This window comes from Beta vulgaris, chromosome 2 (assembly GCF_026745355.1).
Source record: "Beta vulgaris subsp. vulgaris cultivar EL10 chromosome 2, EL10.2, whole genome shotgun sequence".
NCBI classification, from domain to species: Eukaryota; Viridiplantae; Streptophyta; class Magnoliopsida; order Caryophyllales; family Amaranthaceae; genus Beta; species Beta vulgaris.
The window spans coordinates 869,528-889,048 of NC_079203.1; the positions used below are offsets into that span (position 1 = coordinate 869,528).

Sequence of the window (19,521 nt, forward strand, 5' to 3'; positions counted from 1 at the left end):
GATCACAAACAAGTTTAGAAATAACCTTTGTACGTGATTTCCACAAAGCTTGAATGACTCGGATTGAGAATCTCAGATGTGATTCCTCTACTTAGTCCACCAACCCGGATCAACACTCCACCAATGCTAGTTGGAAAGGAAGAAAACTTCTTTCTTGTTTTTGGAGTTTAAACGTGACTTTGATGAAGAGAGAGAATAGGAGAGAGAAAATAATAAGAGAATAAACTTACTCTTTTCTTTTCTGCCTAACCCAAATATATAAAAGTATTTAGGTCAGATTTCTCTCCCCTTTTCCTATCTCTTGGCCGGCCATCCTAGGGCCCTCTTGGGCTCTAGGTTTCTTTTGTTGATCCAAGTTTAATGTGTGACCTTGTAGGATCCGTTACATTGGGCTTCGGGTTTATTTATTTACTAATCCGAAGTTCTATAGCTTTCTCTAGCAAGACGTATAGACGACCCAATATAACGAACTTATTATCTCTATAATACGATCCATTATATATTAGTAATTGCATTTAAGTCGAGGACATAAATCCTTCATGTAATAGGCAAATAGTACGTGACATACATAATAATTAGGGAGATGAACGATTGGTCATTTATTTTTCCCAGAGTGGCAGGGGATCAATAGTTGTTGGAGATTGACATTATGGCAGAGTATCTAGCTATTAATGTTCTTTTTTGTGTAATTAATTGAATATCATATACAAAAATTTGAATAGACTTTATTAAATAGTGGGATTCAACTAAAATATATCATTATTTTTGGTACCGATTATCTCCGTTTATTTCTTATATAGAGTAAGGAATTAAGGGGGTATTTGGTTCAAATATCTAGAACGAAATTGTACGAGAATAAGAACTCCATGGATATATATTTACAATCCATTACTTTCAATCCTTAAAAGTTGGTGGATATGAGATTCTATGGGTTTATGGGGGATGAGAAAGTTTGAATCACTACAATACATTAAAAAAAAATCATTCCAAAATTAACTAACAATGGAAGAAGTGACTCCTCCCATTTATAAATTCTTTACAACCGTGAGGGGAGGGGGTGGAGTTAACTTTTAAAACATAACAAAACATAATAACATATAAAGGCAAAGATAGGTTTAGACATAATACACATCTTGTTTTATTAAATAAATCGAGATATTATCCAAGTCTAACAACTAATAAAAAAGAAAAGGCCAAATAAACTTACATAAAGACATCATACTTAACTAACATATGGGTCAGTGGGGACAGATCTAGGAGGTGGCCTACCTAGGCCTCGGCCCGCCCTAATCCAAAATAATTATAAGCAACCTATTTTATATAGAAATTCTAGATCTGCCACTGTGGGTCAGCGTCAACTTTACTGATATCATCAAGTGAGAAAACTGATCTGAGGCAAGTATTAAATAGATAACAATCCATAACTTCATCACTATTCAAATCATTATCATTCATCTCAGCAATCTTGGTTAGAATGTGATTGGTCAGATCATAAGCAAATATGGACGACTTGATAAGAAATAACATTATGGAGACATCCATATGACAAGCAAGTGGTTTGATGACACCATGATCTACGCCAATAACAACATCAATAGTATATTAGTATTGGTTACATTGAGCAACGGCGTCCACGACCACTCATAGTTATCACTATGCAGATGCTTCCAAACCCAAAACTGACCATTAACATCGTTATAGCATAGGTGGAGGTTTCCACCACAATCCCATAAGCTAACCCTAGCTAATAAAGATGCTTACCTAATATCATAAGGAAACTATACTCGTTTCCTTATTAGTCTAAAACTATAATATAATATACTTACCATAACTCTAATACGCGGCAATAAAAGGATTTTAGGAGGTATATTTATCACACACCCGGCACTCGAGTTAATTTTTGTAATTTGCTCATTTTGAAATTTTTACTATTTTGTAATTATTGTTCATTTATAATTTTTCAAATAAATAATGAGTAATAAAATAATCTCGGTTGTACATGATACGTTCAAGTTTATGATAAAAGTTGTATTCATATTGTCAGGCCAATTTCTTTTTTCAAAATTGAATGAAAGATATGTACAATAGACATTATCCAACAAGAATATGTGGCACACACGATAGCACCAATCAGGAGATAGAATTTTTTCGTTATATAATATCATTAAAATACGATTAAAAAAAGTGAAAATAACAAACAAAAATTAAAGTACAATGCATATGTTTTTATATTATTTGTATTACTTTTAAGCTATAGCAATTTAATCTTGTAGCATATTAATATTGGAAGTATGAATTTTTTTTCACCATGTGTATGGAATATATATAATATATATTGAACTATTTAATATCAATAATACAAAATTTGTTTTTGGTTATGAAAGTTGATATGAGCTTCACCTATCGATTACTTCTAAGGGTGTCTTTATCGTGGTCTGAAGCTTGAGTCTGAAGCAGAGACTTTGCAAAGTCTCAGTGGGTCTGAAGCGATAATCTCCAAAAAAATGGAAGTGAGTCTCGCGTAGAGTTTTGCTTTGTAAAACTCTGACAAAGACTCCCTCTAGCACTATTACCATGTCCCACCACACAAATGCAACGGATACTTTGTTCCAATTGCACAAATTCAACGGCCAAATTTTAACAGTTATAAATTTTAGTAATAAAAAATGTCATGATCTGTATAATTTATTATATAATAATTTGTAATAATGCATATAAATAACTCTTTAGGTACAACTTTTTTTTTTTACATTCACTAGTGGAAAAATGAAGAAGGGCTGCGCTAAAAAAGGCATGTAGGGCTGCGCTTTTTGACAGCAGCCCTTTCAGTAGCAGCCTTCACTTTTTAAGTAGGGCTGCGCTAGAAAAGCGCAGCCTTAAGCTAGAAGGGCTGCGCTAGTTAGGAAAAAGCGCAGCCCTTCTAGCCCAGAAGGGTGCGCTAGTTAGGAAAAAGCGCAGCCCTTCTAGGCTAGAAGGGCTGCGCTTTTTCCTAACTAGCGCAGCCCTTCCTACCAAAAAAAAAAAATTTTTTTTTTGTCATTTTTTTACTCATAATCTCACATTTTCTGAAATTAAACAGAAGAGAAGAGAAACGAAACGAAAATACTAAACCCAAAACAATAAAAAGAATGAAACGAAAATGAAAAAAGGAACAAAAACTAATATACAAAGAGAAGTATACAATAAGTATACAAGAACATTAATCAAAATAAACAAAGAGAAGTATACAAGAATAACATTAATCAAAATAAACAAGAGAAGTATACAAGAATAACATTAATAAAATAAACAAAGAGAAGTATACAAGAATAACATTCAAACAAAGAGAAGTATACAAGAACATTAATTCAAAATATATAAACAAAGAGAAGTATACAAGAACATTAATCAAATATAAAACAAAGAGAAGTATACAAAACATATAGATCTGAAAAATACAAGAACTACAACCTAATAATGTTTAAATACATAAAACAAAACCCAAATACATAATTTAAAGGAAAAAAAAATTTCGGAAAAACTTAAATGGCTATTTGGAGGCTTAAACGAACTCGGATGGCTTAAAAAGCCTAAACATCACCGCAAAGCAGTGAGTTCGACTTGTTGGCTCGTTCCGCTTCCGAAAAGGTATCACAATAGGCAATCGGACTCCGTCGTCATGTTTAGTGCAAATCGGAAAAACTTAAAATGGGTTTTTGAGACAAATGTTATGGGAGTTTTTAAGAGAGAAGAGAAGTGAGAGAGAAGAGAGGGTGAGAGATAAGGAGGAAAGGAATAATGAGGGACGTGAGAGAGGAGAGAGAATGAGGGATAATATATTTGACGAATCCCCGCTACATATTTCAAAGCGCGCGATTCCGAAATTTCAAAATTTTTCAGGAAGGGCTGCGCTTTTTTAAAAAAGCGCAGCCCTACTAAGCAGAAGGGCTGCGCTTTTTAAAAAAGCGCAGCCCTTCACTTAGTAGGGCTGCGCTTTTCAAAAAGGCGCAGCCCTTCTTACCTACAAAGGGCTGCGCTTTTTTGAAAAAGCGCAGCCCTACTAGTGAAGGGCTGCGCCTTTTTTAAAAAGCGCAGCCCTTCTTCTTAGTAGGGCTGCGCTTTTTTAAAAAAGCGCACCTTTATGTTTTTTCCCTTAGTGATTCTCTATATTCTCCCATATTAATTTCCCTTTTATCTCTATTCTCTCAAAAAAAAAAAAATCTATCTATTATATTTTTAATGGATCCAAATCAGAATTTTGATTTAAACTCCCTTATGAGTTTGTTTCAAAATAATCCTCAATTTCAGACATTTTTAGCTCAACAAAATCAATACCAAAATTCCCAAAATTCCCAAAATACAATTTTTTCTAACCCCAATCCCACTAGTATGGGTAATGCACAAGTGCAAAATTTTACCCAATTTCTCCAAACTCCAAATAACCAATATACTCCTACTAGTCAAAATATTGACCAACCTCCTTTTACCCCTATTAGTATTGGGCCCAATTCCGACAACGTATTTGTAGATAATGCGGGTATTGAAGAGGCGTAGAATATTGATGTTACTACAACTACTCGTACTGCTGCTCGTACTACATCGCGTCGCAAAGTAAGTCAACCTAAAGAGAAAAAAGGGTTAACTTGGACGATAGAAGATGAAACACTTCTTGGTATTGCATGGATTAATACTACCAAAGATGAAGTGAATGGCAATGCACAAAGAGCCGATGCATATTGGGGGAAAATTTGTGCATTCTTCAATGAAAATAGGCAAAACAATCAAGCTGAACGAGAGGTAAACCCTTGCCAAACAATATTGGTGGGCAATTAATAATGCACTTGGAAAGTTTGCAGGGTGTTATGCCAAGTATGAAAAGAGGAGTGGGTTTAATGAAGCTTTGAAGCTCTAGGAGGCTCGTGCACTTTACCAAAGTCTCTACAATTCCAAGTTTCAATACGATCATGTGTGGAGTATTGTGTGTGAAACTAATAAGTTCAAAGCTGAACTAAAGAGCAAACATAAGAAAGACAACGATAGTGATTCGTCAAAAAGGAACAAGATTTCTGAATCAGGAGAATACACAGCAAGCGGGGATGTTGAGGGTTTTGATGAAGTTGATTAGCCTGACAACAGGTCAAGAAGCTGCAAAGAAACAACTAGCTGCTCAGAGAAAGGGAAAAGCACCAAAGTGATCATAGTGAAGCTTATCAGTTGCAAAAGATATTCAAGAGTCACGTGTACAATCAATGAGTCGTATGGCAGATTTGGAAGGAGCTTGAAAACCAATACTTTGTGCCGATGTCAACAAGATGGCTCCTTTGCAAGAAGATTCATGAGAAGAAGTTGCAAGCACTTGCAGAAAAATATGGATGGACTTTTGATGATTAGGTTGCTTACAACTTGCAAAATTTAATTATGTTTATTAATGTTTATTAATGTTTATTTATGTTGTTTTAATATATTGTAGCTATGTTTCAGTTAAGCATGTTTTTATTTCATGAACTTACGTTACTTCTTAATATTAATAATTAATTATTTCCTTTATTAACGTTAAGTATGATAATTATTAGTAATATTATATAAAAATAATCATAATAATAATGGTGAATTGATTCCATTTTCAATGAGTTGTCACCTCCAAGTCTATATCAGTACATGACTTGTTACCTCACATCCATCTTTTCAGTAACTTTGTCAGATATAATTGCACTATTTTTTGAATTATTGTACCAAAGATCAGTGCATTATTGTTGTAGTATGTACTCATTACAGTAATTGAATTATTTGAATGTTGTGCATTGAATTACTAACTTCCACAACTTCTATATATTTACCCATTTTGAACTCAATTCTCATAGCAAACTATCCACAAATCCTCTCAAAAAATTTAAAACCTTCAAGTCATAGTGATATGTCATACTTTAACCCTCCCAACACATTCGATGAATTGTACAATCAAACGTATGATTCATACATGGGGGGTGACACTTCCACAGATTTAGTAGATGAGATTCTAAATCATGTCATTGAAGATACATCACCTTCAAACATTAGTAAAATAAGAAAGAAAAGAAAATACACATAAAGAAATCGTGAGGAAGGACATGAGTGCATATGGAATGATTACTTCTCAAGCGACCCGGTATATGATGCACAACAATTTCGCCGAAGGTTTCGAATGAGAAAGGAGTTATTCCTTCGCATCGTCAATGCCCTCGAAAATCATTCTACGTATTTCCAAAAGGGACTTGATGCTCTTGGTAGGAATTCTCTCTCACCACTTCAAAAATGTGTTTCTGTCATTCGATTATTGGCTTATGGAGTGGCTGGTGATGCTGTAGATGAGTACGTGCGAATAGCTGGCAATACGGCACTACAATGCTTGAAGAATTTTTGTAAGTGTGTGATTGAGGTTTTTGAACCTCATTACTTAAGAAGGCCAACAGTTGATGACACCCGACGTCTTCTTCAAATTGGGGAATCCCGCGGATTTCCTAGTATGCTTGGTAGTATCGATTGTATGCATTGGCAATGGGATAAATGTCCCACGGCATGACAAGGTCAATATACTGGGGGTCATCAAGGTGTACCAACAATGATATTAGAAGCTGTTGCTTCTTATGATTTATGGATTTGGCATGCATATTTTGGTGTTGCAGGATCTAACAATGATATTAATGTCTTGGATCGATCCCCGGTATTTGATGAGTTGCTTGAAGGTCAAGGTCCCGAAATCCAGTACACGATAAATGGAAGCACGTATAATATTGGATACTATATATCTTGCGGATGGTATCTATCCTGAATGGCCTGTATTCGTCAAAACCATTCCTCGAGCGAACATGCTATATGAGAAAAGAAAACTATTTGCTCAACATCAAGAAGGTGCAAGGAAGGATATAGAACGAGCTTTCGGGGTGCTCCAAAAGAGATTCGCGATTGTTTGCAACCCGGCACGTTTATGGAAAAAAAGTGAAGTTGGTGATATCATGAAAGCATGCATCATATTACATAATATGATTATTGAGGATGAAAGAGATGATACTCAAATGACCACTAGCGTTAATTATACAGTAGCAAGGAATCAAAGCGAAAGTCCACAACTTCATACCGGGCGGCTAAGAAATTATTATGTAAACCGAAGCAGGTACTTTGAAAATCATACGCGAATTCGCAACCGAGCACAACGCCACCAACTACAGCATGATTTGGTGGAACACATATGGTCGCGCTATGGAGGAGATGCTAATTAAATTTCATGTGTAATTTTCTATTTCGTGTGTAATTTTCTATTTCGTGTAATCTCAAATAAATAATTAGATAAACTGTTATTTTAATGTTATAATAATTAGTAAATAATTAAACTATATATGTTCATAACATATTAAGTTAATAATGTTATAGAAAAAAAACATGAAAATGATTAAATATAAAATAATATGTTAAACTTTTGATAAAGAGTCTGAAGAGAATCTGAGGGTCAAAGTGTAAAACTGGAATGAGTATGGAGTGAGTCTGAAGAATAAAAAGTAGATAAAAATTAGTGGAAAGCTGATGTGGCACAGTCTGAAGTTTGGGTTTGAATCTGAGGGATAAACACACCCTAATACTTCAAAACCTTGCCTCCTCCCTCGACTGCTGCAAGATTCTGAAAGTATCTCGTCAAAATGCGGCCCCGCGGCCCACAATCTTGCCTAGCATTGCAGGGATAATGGTTTTCCCTTTCCTGTTCATTAAATTTGGTTTAGTTTGTTTTTATTTCCGTACGTTTTCCACGTAAAAAAAAAAATTATTATGGATGAGTTACATGAGTATATAACTATATATGACGAATAAATTCACAACTGTGCCTTTCTCAACCTTCCCTGTCTGTCTCTAACAGGTCATCCTTCGAGTTTTGACCCGTATCCAGCTTGACTCTTCAATCAAACATTGAAACGTAGGTTGGTACTATTGTTTTTTCCTTGACGAGTATTGCGTTGGTAAAAAAATATTCCAACATTGAGGACAAACAACAGCAGAAAAACACGGACCAAGAACAACAGCATCTGAGCAAACATGTCTTACAAGAGGTTACGATAAATATTAGACAAATCACAACTTCAATTCTTCAAATAGTCGGTGCAAATTACCAGAAGCAGGATATTGTTTTTCTATAACAAGTGCAACTTAATTAAAATAAGATCCGAAACAAAAAAAAGAAGCAAGTGAAAATATCGCAGCACTCTTAGGACTGAATGAGTCTCCTAGATAAAGGAAACAAACTTTCTGCATATCTGTAATAGGTAGCCCAGTTACCTATACCAAAATACTTGAACTCAGCTGTTGAGGGATTATACAGGTACTCTTCACGGTCCAGTTCGACATGATGGGTGTTGTGACTGTTGTCTGTACCTTCATACACATAAACGAGCAGAAGATCACCATCCACTCGTGTTGTAAGAACATCTAGGCGAAAGTTGGCAGGAGTTGGTCCCACAGTGAACAAATGCTGCCATGATAGTGGGATCCCACAATCATCAAATCCAGTCACAACCCAAACATCAACGTTTTTACATATTGCAGCCTTTCCCTGGACCTCATGGCTCATGAACAATGCAATACTTTCCTTGTAGAGTGCAATCATGATTTCGAAGTCGTAGCGAATCCGAGACTTGGCATCCTCGGGAATATCAGATTCCTTGAAAATCTCAGAACTAAAATTAAAGGACACAAGTCTGCCGCTTCCATATTCTGGCACAGTAGACCAATAAAACACACCATTTAAGTACGCATCAGTAACGGGTAGTGTTATTCTACCAATTGGCGGTGCTCCGAGCGGCTTCCAAGCACTGGTTCTCAGTGAGTACACTTCATAGTAAGTAACAGGCTCGGGGTTAAATATTTCATATGCTCCCAATATTTTGAAATCACTAGATAGCACATCAAACCCAAATCCCACAACTTCAAAACAATTTCTAACATTTGGATATGCGAGAGACTTGAATTCTCTAGTGGCAGGATTCCACAAGCCAAAACAATCCCGTTTCCTGTCTCGGTCGTTGTCCTTCAAAGTAAGCAAAATGACACCATTGACACACCCATTGCAACTAGCAAAATACTGTTCATCATAATCATGACCACAGGAGAGCATGTCATTACTATCGCGTGCTATATCCTCATCCAAATCCAAAGTAGAGACATCTCCTTGGTGTATAGAGAGAAGGTGGAATGATACTACACGACCCAACTTCTGACCCACTTGATTGACAAAGTGGGGCATGTTGCCATCGGCTTTGCAAATGGAAGTTTGAACTTGGTAGTGCTTCCTGATGAAACTAGGGCTATCAATGAGGGCACACCAATCTTTACTCACACATCTCCCGCGCAACAAGTCTCGGACTGGAAGCCTTGATAGTATGTGCTGTAACAGATCATCCGGAAGGATGCAGTTTTCTTCCATGGGCTACAATTTGCAACAGTTAATAGAGCAGGGTGCCCTTAAACCTGGGTTTTGCAATTTCTCCCCGTCTCAATTATGACCCAAAATGTTGTTTCTTCACAAAACAAGGAGCACCATAGAAACAAGAGCCCATTAATCATCAATGGAGAGTATGTATTAATATTACTAATGTAGTGATGAGAAATTAACAACTCAAATAAAACAATATCCCAGCAAATAACCCCACCCAGGGTGCAATGAGAGCTAAGGTTCAAGTGTAATATATAGTCGGACTCTTCATGAATGTGGCCTCGAGTTGCTACGTATGCAATAATCGAACTCTATATATACCTCAAGTTGCTATGTCAAATCCTCAACACCACAAAATTTCACAATAAGATTATGGAAAGTCTGATAAAAAAGCAAAGCTTAACACATAACACCACAAAATAATTAATTTATTTATCATAATGCACTGATAAATTTCGAGTGTCTCCAAAAATTTGCATAGAAAAATCCAAAAGTACGCGTTAAAAATCAATGCACAATGCACAAATGATCGTCAAAATATATATTGGCATAAGCAACCAAGTCCAAGGAATATCATGGCTACAATCACAAACCCTAAACGAATAATATCTTTGATTTGATCAATAAATGAGATCATTAACGAATTTTAATATGAAATTATATGGCATGAGAATTGAAATCTAATAACTATAATGCAAATTCCAAAATCAAATATTTCTAAGTCGTATCTTGAAATTATGATATTTGAGTCGAAAATTTGCACTCTTAACAGAGAAATCAGAAGCTTTGATCATAAGAAAGTAAAGGGTTATAACTAATTTAAAGGAACAACAAAAGCACAAGAAAATTAATGAAAAGGAACAACAAAAGCACAAGAAAATTAATAAAAAAAAAAAGGAACAACAAAAGCACTAGAAAATTAATTAAAGGGAACAACAAAAGCACAAGACTTTACTTAATAAAATTAAGATTTGAGAAAGAAAATCAAACCTCGTATGCTCATGGAAGAGGTCTCAGTTAAAGTGTTACAGAAGGAAGGTGAAGGGAGAAGATGAATGAGAGGAGAGTGAAAGATTGTTAAGGAGGATGAATGTTTTTCCTTCCTTTTCATTTTAAAGAGGGCTTTGCTAAACACCGCCCTGATTTTTCCTATTTACGCCCTGTATTTTAGTACAAAAATACATGGTATTTTTTTTTAATACATGACAATATGACATCCTTTCCTCTTTCCCTTTCTCCTTTCGTCTTTCCCTTTCTTTATTTAAACCCCCACATTTTCCATGTTTTTCACACATTTCACTTTCATTTTCCAAACTTTGTTTATTGGCTTTCTTTTTCAAGAAATTTCCGGCATTGACCAAGGTGTTTGGCGGCGTTGACCAACATTGAGCAGCGTTGACCAATCAAGAAGAATTTCCTCCGGTGTCATGGCAAACAATGTGAGTTTTTTAGACCACGAAACTGGTCAGGCGCCTAATTTAGGCGTCCCACCATATGGTCAGGCGTCTAACTTAGGCGTCCAACCATGTGGCAAGGCGCCTAAGTTAGGCGTCCAACTATATGGTGAGGCGCCTAATTTAGACGCCCAACCATATGGTGAGGCGCCTAATTTAGACGCCTGACCTTATGGTTAGACGCCTAAATTAGGCGCTTCACCAGTCCATATGGGTTGACAATTTTAGGCGCCTAACTTTGTTTTAGAGTTAAGTCAAAGCATGATGTAGAATTTACATATGCTTAAAATATTCGTTTAGAATATGTAAAACAATAATATCTTTACATGGTAGAATATTTGTAAAAATTTACTATGTTTTTGAGCTTAAATGTAGAATTTACATGAATATATGTAGATTTTTAGCATATTATAATACTTATACTTATATTTTCACATGTATCACATGTAGATGTCTTATATGTAGATTTTTAGCATATATTAGAGTAGTTATATTTAAATTTTTAACATAATAAATGTTCAATTACATTTAGATTTATACCTATAATATAGTTATATATAATTTTTAACATATTAGATGTAGAATTTACATAAAGTGATATATGTAGAATTTAATAATATTATAATAGTTATATTTTTATTTTTAACATGTTAGAGTAGTTATAATATAGTAGACATAAATTATTAAAATTATAATATTTTGCATATTATACTAGGTTATAAGTTCATCCTAAATTATAAAAAACATGAAATATGAAGCAGTATTTTTTTTGGCTATGAATTGCTTACAGGCGTCCTAATTAGGCGCCTGCACCATGGGTCAGGCGTCTAATCAAGGCGCCTGCACCAAAGGTGAAGCGTCTAATCGAGGCGCCTGCACCAATGGTGAGGCGTCTAATCGAGGCGCCTGCACCATAGGTTAGACGCCTCGTTTAGACACCTCACCTTTGGTGCAGGCGCCTTGATTAGACGGCTCACCTTTGGTACAGGCGCCTTGATGAGACGCCTCACCACTGGTGCAGACGCCTTTATTGGACGCCTCTGATATGGTCCAGGTGGCTTGATTGGACGCCTTACATCTGGTTCAGGCGCCTAATCACCACTGCTGACTTGTATTTAGATATGTAATTTAACTATGTGATTTAGATATATAATTTATTAAATAGTTTCTATTACTTCTATGGTATTTTATAGGTTCCATATTCGAGCAATGATGGGGACGGGGTTAATTATCACGGTAGATTTCAGATAACTGATGCATTCCCAACGGTAAATGATGCGGTTAACCATCTTAATGAAATTGCAATTTCCATAGGGTTTGAATTGGTTATTGAGACGTATAAGCAGAATCCGACTGGTCCACTGCGTTGCTATTTGAAATGTTTTAGGGGGGCGAGATACTCGGGAAATAAGGTAGATCCGAATATTATGGTGCGACCTAATACATCGACAAAGTTTTGTGGATGTAATTTTATGATTAGGTTGGTTTTGGGGGACAAATGGCATGTGTCTATTCCGAATAGTGATTATGGTTTCCACAACCACGCACATTCATAGTATATGCGGAGGGTCACAGACGGACTAGTGGGCTCAATGATGATGCTAGGCGGATGGTTCGACAGATGACTGATGCCGAGACCGCACCCAGAAACATTTAAGCTGCTGTAAATGAGGCATTCCCCCATCTTTACCAAACGATAAAGCATATATACAACGAGAGGTATTTTTACAAGATGGAAGGGCGTGAAGAACGGACTTCACCTGAAAATTTTCTGTACCTTACTCGTTCGAAAAACTATGTGTATTGGTCATTACGAGATGATGATGGAGTGATCACTCATGCATTCATGTCTCATCCTGGTGGTACGAACGCATTTCGTACCTATCCATGGGTAGTTGGCATCGATTCAACATATAAAACGAATCGCTATGGTATGCCTTGGATTGAGATGATAGGGGTGGCACCGACAAATATGAACTTCCTCATCGCCTATGCCATAGTGAGGGATGAGAGTGCATACAGTTACCAGTGGGTGTTGCAGTGTCTGCGTATTCTAATTGGCGATGATGTGAGCCCGAGTGTCATATTTACAGATCGAGAATTGGGTTTGATTAGACCTATTAGGGAAGTTTTTCCAGCTGCTACTCATCTTCTTTGTACATGGCATATTAACAAAGATGTGGAGGCACGAGTTAGTAGATTATGTGGGGGGCGGAATTTGGAGAGCGATTTCGGTTGGTCATTGGTGGAGTGTAGTAAATGCAAACACATAACATAATTATGAGGTTGCATTGGGAAATTTGAAGTCTGCTTGGGCATGGAAGCCCTCCGTTATTAATTATGTTGAGACAACGTGGTTGAATCCACATAAGACCAAGTTTGCTAAAGCATGGACCAACAACGTGCTTCATTTTGGGAACACAACCACATGTAGGGTGGAGAGTGCACATGCAGCTCTGAAAGCGTGGCTGCAAACTTCCACTTGTGCCTTGGATACGCTCTTCGCACGTGTTAATTTGTTCATAGATAGCCAGATGATCAAGATCAGGGATAGCTTAGAGAAATCTAGGTGCAGAATTGGAAGACAACATATGATAGATCCTTTTCGTCATTTGGTTGGTCATGTCTCCCATTACTGTCTCAATATGCTGAAAATGGAAAACACTAAACGCCTAACCATGGGTAGGGAAGTGTTTGATTATTGTGGTTGTGTGCTTGTGTCTTCTTTTGGTATCCCATGTGCATGTGCCATACAACTTGCTATTAACGAAAACGGGGGATTGTATCTTGATGATATTCATCTTTTCTTCAAGAGTTTGGTGATCGGAGATGGTGTAAATGCATCGGATTACGCTAGTAAATGTGATCAGGATGTTGAATATCTTCAGGGATTACTTGATGAACTTTCTGAGTGTGATCCTGCGATTAGGAGGGGTATAGCAGCCCTTATTCGTCGGCAGTTACACCCAGAGGACGAGGGAGTTGAAGAGCCTCATGTAGTTACTTCTACGAGAGGTAGGCCTCCTGGTTCAACATCTACTAGACGTGACCCGAGTGGTTTCGAACATGCCCAACGCGAATTCCGGGATAGATCAAGGTCTCGTAGTCGTACTCGTACAACTACGACGACCCGATCTACTAGAGATGGAGGTACACATATTTACTGCAATTAACTTCTTTAATGACTTATTTAATACGTTATTAATCAATCATATTTACTGTGTTAATTGTCTAACTCGTATTTATATAACAGATTCAAGTGCAGCAAATCCATCGACTCGTACTAGTGGAGATAGAGGTACACATATATGAACTGATTTGTTATGTTATTTATCAATTTGATATACAAAAATACTCGTAACTCTTATTTATGTAACAGATTCAAATGCGACAAGAACATTTGAACCGGAGAGATTTGAAAGAAGAGCAGATCCATTGCGGATTCAGGTGTGTTGCTGATGCTTTCAATGGTGGAGAAGATCGTTGGCCACACGCTCGTCAACACCTTTACAACGAAATTTCTATGAAAAAAATTTACGAGGATGTTTATGGAGGACGAGAGTACGTCGATAGAGCGAGAATTCGTATCATGCACACCAGAGGTCCTGCTCGTCGGGCACATTGGATGGAGTCTATTGCTGATTTGTATGCTGTTGCTACCTTGTACAATTCCGCTGTGATGTACTTTACAGTGGGGGAATCAGGTACTTTGTGGGGTTGCTGCACTATTCTACCATTGACTGCACCAGTCGAGGTCACACGACCATGTTATGAGTTTGTTATGGTACACCTTGGAGCACATAATCAACACTACATCCGCTTATTCATGGCTCCTAATTTCCCGATGCCTCCAATTGCGGTACAATGGTTTGATTTGAGAGATGAAACTGTAGTTGGATGGGAGACTTATTATGCTAGCCGGATTAATTTATGGAATGTTCATTATAGCAATTAAAGTCGATATTATTATTGTAATTGAATATTAGAGTTAGTTGTAATGTAATTGTTATTGTAATATATATTAGAGTTAGTTGTAAGTTCATATTATTGTAATTAACATTGTACATACCTATTATTAAATGAAAGGACAGTTCATTAAAATTAACATTGTACATACCTAATTTAAGCGCCTGTTCCACTGGTGGACCGACTAATCAAGGCGCCTGCACCATTAGAGGGGCGCCTAAATTAGGCGCCTCTACCATTTACCAGGCGCCCAAATCAGGCGCTTGCTCCATTGGATAGGCGCTTAAATTAGGCGCCTCTACCACATACCAGGCGCCCAAATAAGGCGCTTGCTCCATTGGTTATGCGCCTAAATTAGGCGCCCCACCAATGGTGCAAGCGCCTTAATTAGGCGCTCCAATAGTTGTGCAGGCGCCACCCTCAATTTTATGGATTTCAATCCTCTAAATACTCAAATATGTTTTCAATAAACTCGCATAAATACTCAAATAGGTAATGAATATTAGAGTTAGTTGTAAGTTCATATTATTGTAATTAACATTGTACATACATACTATTAAATGAAAGGACAGTTCATTATAACAAAAAATACTCAAATATGTTTTCAATAAACTCGCATAAATACTCAAATAGGTAATGAATATTAGAGTTAGTTGTAAGTTCATATTATTGTAATTAACATTGTACATACATACTATTAAATGAAAGGACAGTTCAATATAACAAAAAATACTCAAATATGTTTTCAATTAACTCGCAGAAAAACAATAAACACTCATATAAAATCGTTACACTATAGCCGAAAAATAATAAGTTCAAATAAAAATACAAATCTCATTAAATCGATAATTAGTTCAAATAAAAATACAAAATATGACTACGTTCTCCGACGTCGATCCACACCACGGGTAAGGTTCCATGCCTCATACCACCCAAACAGTCCATCAAATAATGCTCGAAAATCATCGGGCAGATCACTGGTGTCCCGTTCAATAAACGGGTCCATCATACCGAACATCGAAGCTAATACCTGCATATAGTAGTATATAACAAAGTTGGTATTGAAAATATAATTTTATCAACACTTAATTTTAATAAGTAATACATTAAAAGATACCTGATCTGGAACCAAACCCTCAACATAATTTGATCCGGCTCCACCATCTGGCAACTCAGTCGGGTTAATGATGAAACGATGGGAGTACGCATCATACCACTGCATGTAAGCATCTGTCGCCATCGAAGGAAGTGGGGCCTTATGCAGACCACCCAACATAAGCTGTGAAGCACGTGGAAATAAATCCCATGTCTGTCGCTGTGCTATAAATGAGAAGTCTACCCTGTACCTATCCCCAACAGAAGGCCTATAGCAAGACTCCGGCTCCAAAATATGATGGGGAACCTCCTGAATGAATCCAAGCTGGCGTAAAGTACGATCTGGCATATACGGCTCAACGATATCCAAGTATCGCAGCCACCCGTAGTACGTGCTACGAGGATAAGCAGATACCGGACATATACCATAAGGTAACCAATCAGGCTGCATGTCGTTCGTCTGTTCCAATGCCTGTCGAATACTCAGTAGTCGGTCAATCCCCCTGTTCTCATGCCGAACCTCCCAACTCAGTGCCAAAGCAGATCCTATAGGTCTCATCCTCCTAGTGCGGTTAGGCCGAAACATGGGAAAATACTCGTAAATCCATGCCTGCAATAGCGTGAGGCAACCACAAATCTGGGCTGAATCAGCACGACTAGCTATGCCAAGCTGCCTGTATAAATAGGCTAGTGTAGCCGCACCCCAAGAATACCGGCTCACATCATGTGGGCTACAAGACAAAAACGACAGTGGCCAAGGACGGACTCGGTTACCACTCTTATCAACGAATAGAGTGACACCAAGGAGGGTCAGCATATATCCTCGAAACCTCAACTGGTGGGTCGGACTCCGATCCGGAGCAGAACATCTCTCTATCAAAGAATCAATGAATACACCACCACCGGACCAATGCGCCTTCAAAAAGGCGCTTCTCTCCATCCCAAATAGCTCTGCACATGAACTCTTCACGTCATCCCATGAACCAAAGTCACCTGTAATCCATCCATCTGATGGGATATGGAGGATAGAACTGACATCGTGTAGCAAGATACTAATCTCTCCAAAAGGGAGGTGGAAAGAGTTCGTATCGGGCTGCCACCTCTCGACAAACGCACAGATCAACGGCTAATCCAAATGATCAAACATGATCTCAGGCAAGTGCCTCAATCCAGTAGCATCTACCATCCCCTGAACCTCGGGTGTCATGCTAGCGTACCATGCCTGAAGCTTACTGCACGTCTTCTCCCGGTTATGACACTTCAACATAGTCCTCTCATCCTCCCCAGCCCAAACGCGTGCCGCTATATGGCCTCCAAAACTAGGTATGGCACTACCGTCCAACGGCCCACCTGGCCTAGCGTCACGTACTAGCCATGAAGTGTCCTCCTCCGTCCCCTTCCTCTTGCCCGGCCTACTACTCCCGGATCCCGGAGCATTGCACGATGCTCCATCTGAAGAACGTGCAAAACGACCACGAGAGGTACGTGGTTTGCATCCCCGAGACGGACGACCTTCCTCCGCGTCCGTTGATGGATGCTCCGGCTGACTATCGTAATAAGCACCCGCCTCCTGATCGTTCCCCGCCATCGGGTTGCCTCTCCATGGTGAGTGAGGTCTCCACGGCTCAATGTCCATAATAGGAGTAGGCAATGCAACAGATAAAGGAAGAATCTCTGGTACTTCCTCCGTTTCCGCACCTGATGAAGACTGAGTGCTCCTGAAAAGCAACTCTCTAGCCTTCCTCGATGAGATTGTCACCCCTCTATCATGAGGATGACGATGACCCGAATCTGTAGGCAAAGACTTTGCTTTGCCTTTGTCTCGCCCACTCATCTTTGATTAAACGTATAAAATTTAATTAATACTGTCAAAATATGAATAATCAATTACATTCAATAATTAAAATTGTTCTCATATAAATATATTTCTACGCTTCATTAACTATATTTTCTATTATTTAATTCATTTTTCGCAATAATACATTTTCCAATTTTAATACACCATAATTAATATAATTTTGTAATTATTTTCTTTTAAAAAAATTAAAATTAATAGCAATTCGGGCCCCTAAATTAAACTCCCAACCAGTGGTACATGCGCCTAAATTAGGCGCCTGCGCCATTGGTGGGGCGCCTAAATTAGGCGCCTGTACCAATGGTGGGGCGCCTAAATAAGGCGCCTGCACCATTGGTGGGGCGCCTAAATAAGGCGCCTGTACCACTGATCAGGCGCCCAACAAAGGCGCTTCCTCCATTGGTTAGACGCCTAAATTAGGCGCCCCACCAAAGGTGCAAGCGCCTTAATTAGGCGCCTGTCCAGTGGTTCAGGCGCCTATTCAAGGCGCCAGTCTCAATTTTATAGATTTCATACATTTTCGATGATTTCAATCCTCTAAATACTCTAAACTACCAAGAAATTATCAAATACTGGAAGATTTTAATCAAACACCAAGAAATTTTAATCCTCTAAACTACCATACTTTCAATTTTAAAGGGTTTCAAACACATGCGATATATCAAATTCTACAAATACGATTTTTTTAAAAAAATTAAAATTTCAAATTAACTAACCTTAATGTCGCCGGAAATTCAAAGTTTTGTTGCCGGAGGATCTTGTCGCCGCCGCAACCTCGCCGGAAGTCTGCTCGCCTAGCCGGAACTTTGCTCGCCTAGCCGGAAATTTGCTCGCCGCCCCGCAATAGTCCTCGCCGGATTTCTCTTCTCGCTGGAAAAACTCGCCGGAGATACTGCCCGGATGTTTTCTTCTTGCAATGTTTGTGTGTTGATGAGAGAGATGGAGTAAGAGAGTGGAGAGAGAGTGAGAAGTGAGGGAGGGTCAAGAGAGTGAGAAGGTGATGAGAGTGGGAGAGTGGGAGTATAAAAATACTCAAATACATACATTTTTTTTTATATAGGGCGTAAATATGAAAATTTAGGGCGGTGTTTAGCAAATGAGTTTTAAAGAACAACAAAAACACAAGACTTTAACTAATAGAATTAAGACTTGAGAGAGGAAATCAAACCTCATATGCTGATCTCGAAGAGATCTCAGTTTAAGTCTTAAAAGCGCTACAAGGAATAAAAAGGAAGGTGTAGAATAGATTCACATTGTAGAAGCTAATAACACGGTGAGGCGGTGCTAGCCTACTAGCAGGCCGTCTTGGAGATTTACGAGGTCCTGTTTTAAAATGAAAATTGAATCCTTAATTTTTCATTAGTGAGAGAAAAATAATACTTCCTACATTTCAATTTGGTTCTGACACTTTCTATTTTAAGAAGTTTTAAATTAGTTGTTACACTTTCATTTTGGGTAATGATTTCTCTCTGTATTTCTATTATATAAGCCAAGGGCTGAGCTATGGTGTCCTCCTGTAAAATTATTTTTCTACCCTTCACTTATAAAAAAAAAAAAGCTAATTATAAAATATTCAATTCCTTCTTGATCTATATTTATGTGTATTAACTAATAAGGAAACTTAAGATTGTCTAACTTATAACAAGATGTATTTAGGGATGGCAGTAGGGAGGGTCAAGTAGGAGACCCGCCCCATCCCCGCCCAATTGGGACGGGAA

The 19,521-nt window shown here is 37.9% G+C and overlaps 4 protein-coding genes and 1 pseudogene across 5 annotated transcripts; 3 read left to right on the plus strand and 2 right to left on the minus strand.

The window, feature by feature from the left end:
- The first annotated feature begins 5,956 nt into the window (after positions 1-5,956).
- On the plus strand, positions 5,957-7,235 carry LOC109136507 (uncharacterized; annotated as a pseudogene).
- An 832-nt stretch (positions 7,236-8,067) lies between these two features.
- On the minus strand, positions 8,068-19,088 carry LOC104885094 (F-box/kelch-repeat protein At3g23880). 2 transcript variants are annotated; one of them, XM_048638049.2, is made up of 2 exons: positions 18,972-19,088; positions 8,068-9,518 (listed from the first exon to the last, which is right to left on the minus strand). In XM_048638049.2, exon 2 carries the CDS (start codon positions 9,422-9,424, stop codon positions 8,210-8,212), a length of 1,215 nt encoding a protein of 404 aa, XP_048494006.1. In that variant the 5' UTR covers positions 9,425-9,518; positions 18,972-19,088; the 3' UTR covers positions 8,068-8,209. The 2 variants fall into 2 exon arrangements, with proteins under 2 accessions (XP_048494006.1, XP_010668100.2); XM_010669798.4 differs by lacking the exon at positions 18,972-19,088 and adding an exon at positions 10,424-10,543.
- Positions 13,171-14,283, plus strand: LOC125495229 (uncharacterized). The gene is made up of 2 exons (XM_057392402.1): positions 13,171-14,037; positions 14,141-14,283. The coding sequence occupies exons 1-2, from the start codon at positions 13,422-13,424 to the stop codon at positions 14,197-14,199; spliced, it is 675 nt and encodes a 224-aa protein (XP_057248385.1). The 5' UTR covers positions 13,171-13,421; the 3' UTR covers positions 14,200-14,283.
- On the plus strand, positions 14,273-14,842 carry LOC130590636 (uncharacterized). Its single transcript, XM_057393124.1, has one exon. The coding sequence runs from the start codon at positions 14,273-14,275 to the stop codon at positions 14,840-14,842; it is 570 nt and encodes a 189-aa protein (XP_057249107.1).
- LOC125494615 (uncharacterized) lies at positions 15,634-16,404 on the minus strand. The gene is made up of 2 exons (XM_048638050.2): positions 15,971-16,404; positions 15,634-15,883 (listed from the first exon to the last, which is right to left on the minus strand). Exons 1-2 carry the CDS (start codon positions 16,397-16,399, stop codon positions 15,731-15,733), a joined length of 582 nt encoding a protein of 193 aa, XP_048494007.1. The 5' UTR covers positions 16,400-16,404; the 3' UTR covers positions 15,634-15,730.
- Positions 19,089-19,521: the final 433 nt, after the last annotated feature.

What these genes read in the sequence shown, in the direction of transcription:
- LOC104885094 (XM_048638049.2), bottom strand. Translation starts at nt 9,424, where the DNA reads ATGGAAGAAAACTGCATCCTTCCGGATGATCTGTTACAGCACATACTA.
- LOC125495229 (XM_057392402.1), top strand. Translation starts at nt 13,422, where the DNA reads ATGATCAAGATCAGGGATAGCTTAGAGAAATCTAGGTGCAGAATTGGA. An exon ending in CCGATCTACTAGAGATGGAG is followed by an intron (nt 14,038 to 14,140) that starts GTACACATATTT and finishes TTTATATAACAG; the next exon opens with ATTCAAGTGCAGCAAATCCA.
- LOC130590636 (XM_057393124.1), top strand. Translation starts at nt 14,273, where the DNA reads ATGCGACAAGAACATTTGAACCGGAGAGATTTGAAAGAAGAGCAGATC.
- LOC125494615 (XM_048638050.2), bottom strand. Translation starts at nt 16,399, where the DNA reads ATGCAGCCTGATTGGTTACCTTATGGTATATGTCCGGTATCTGCTTAT. An exon ending in AGGGTTTGGTTCCAGATCAG is followed by an intron (nt 15,884 to 15,970) that starts GTATCTTTTAAT and finishes TACTATATGCAG; the next exon opens with GTATTAGCTTCGATGTTCGG.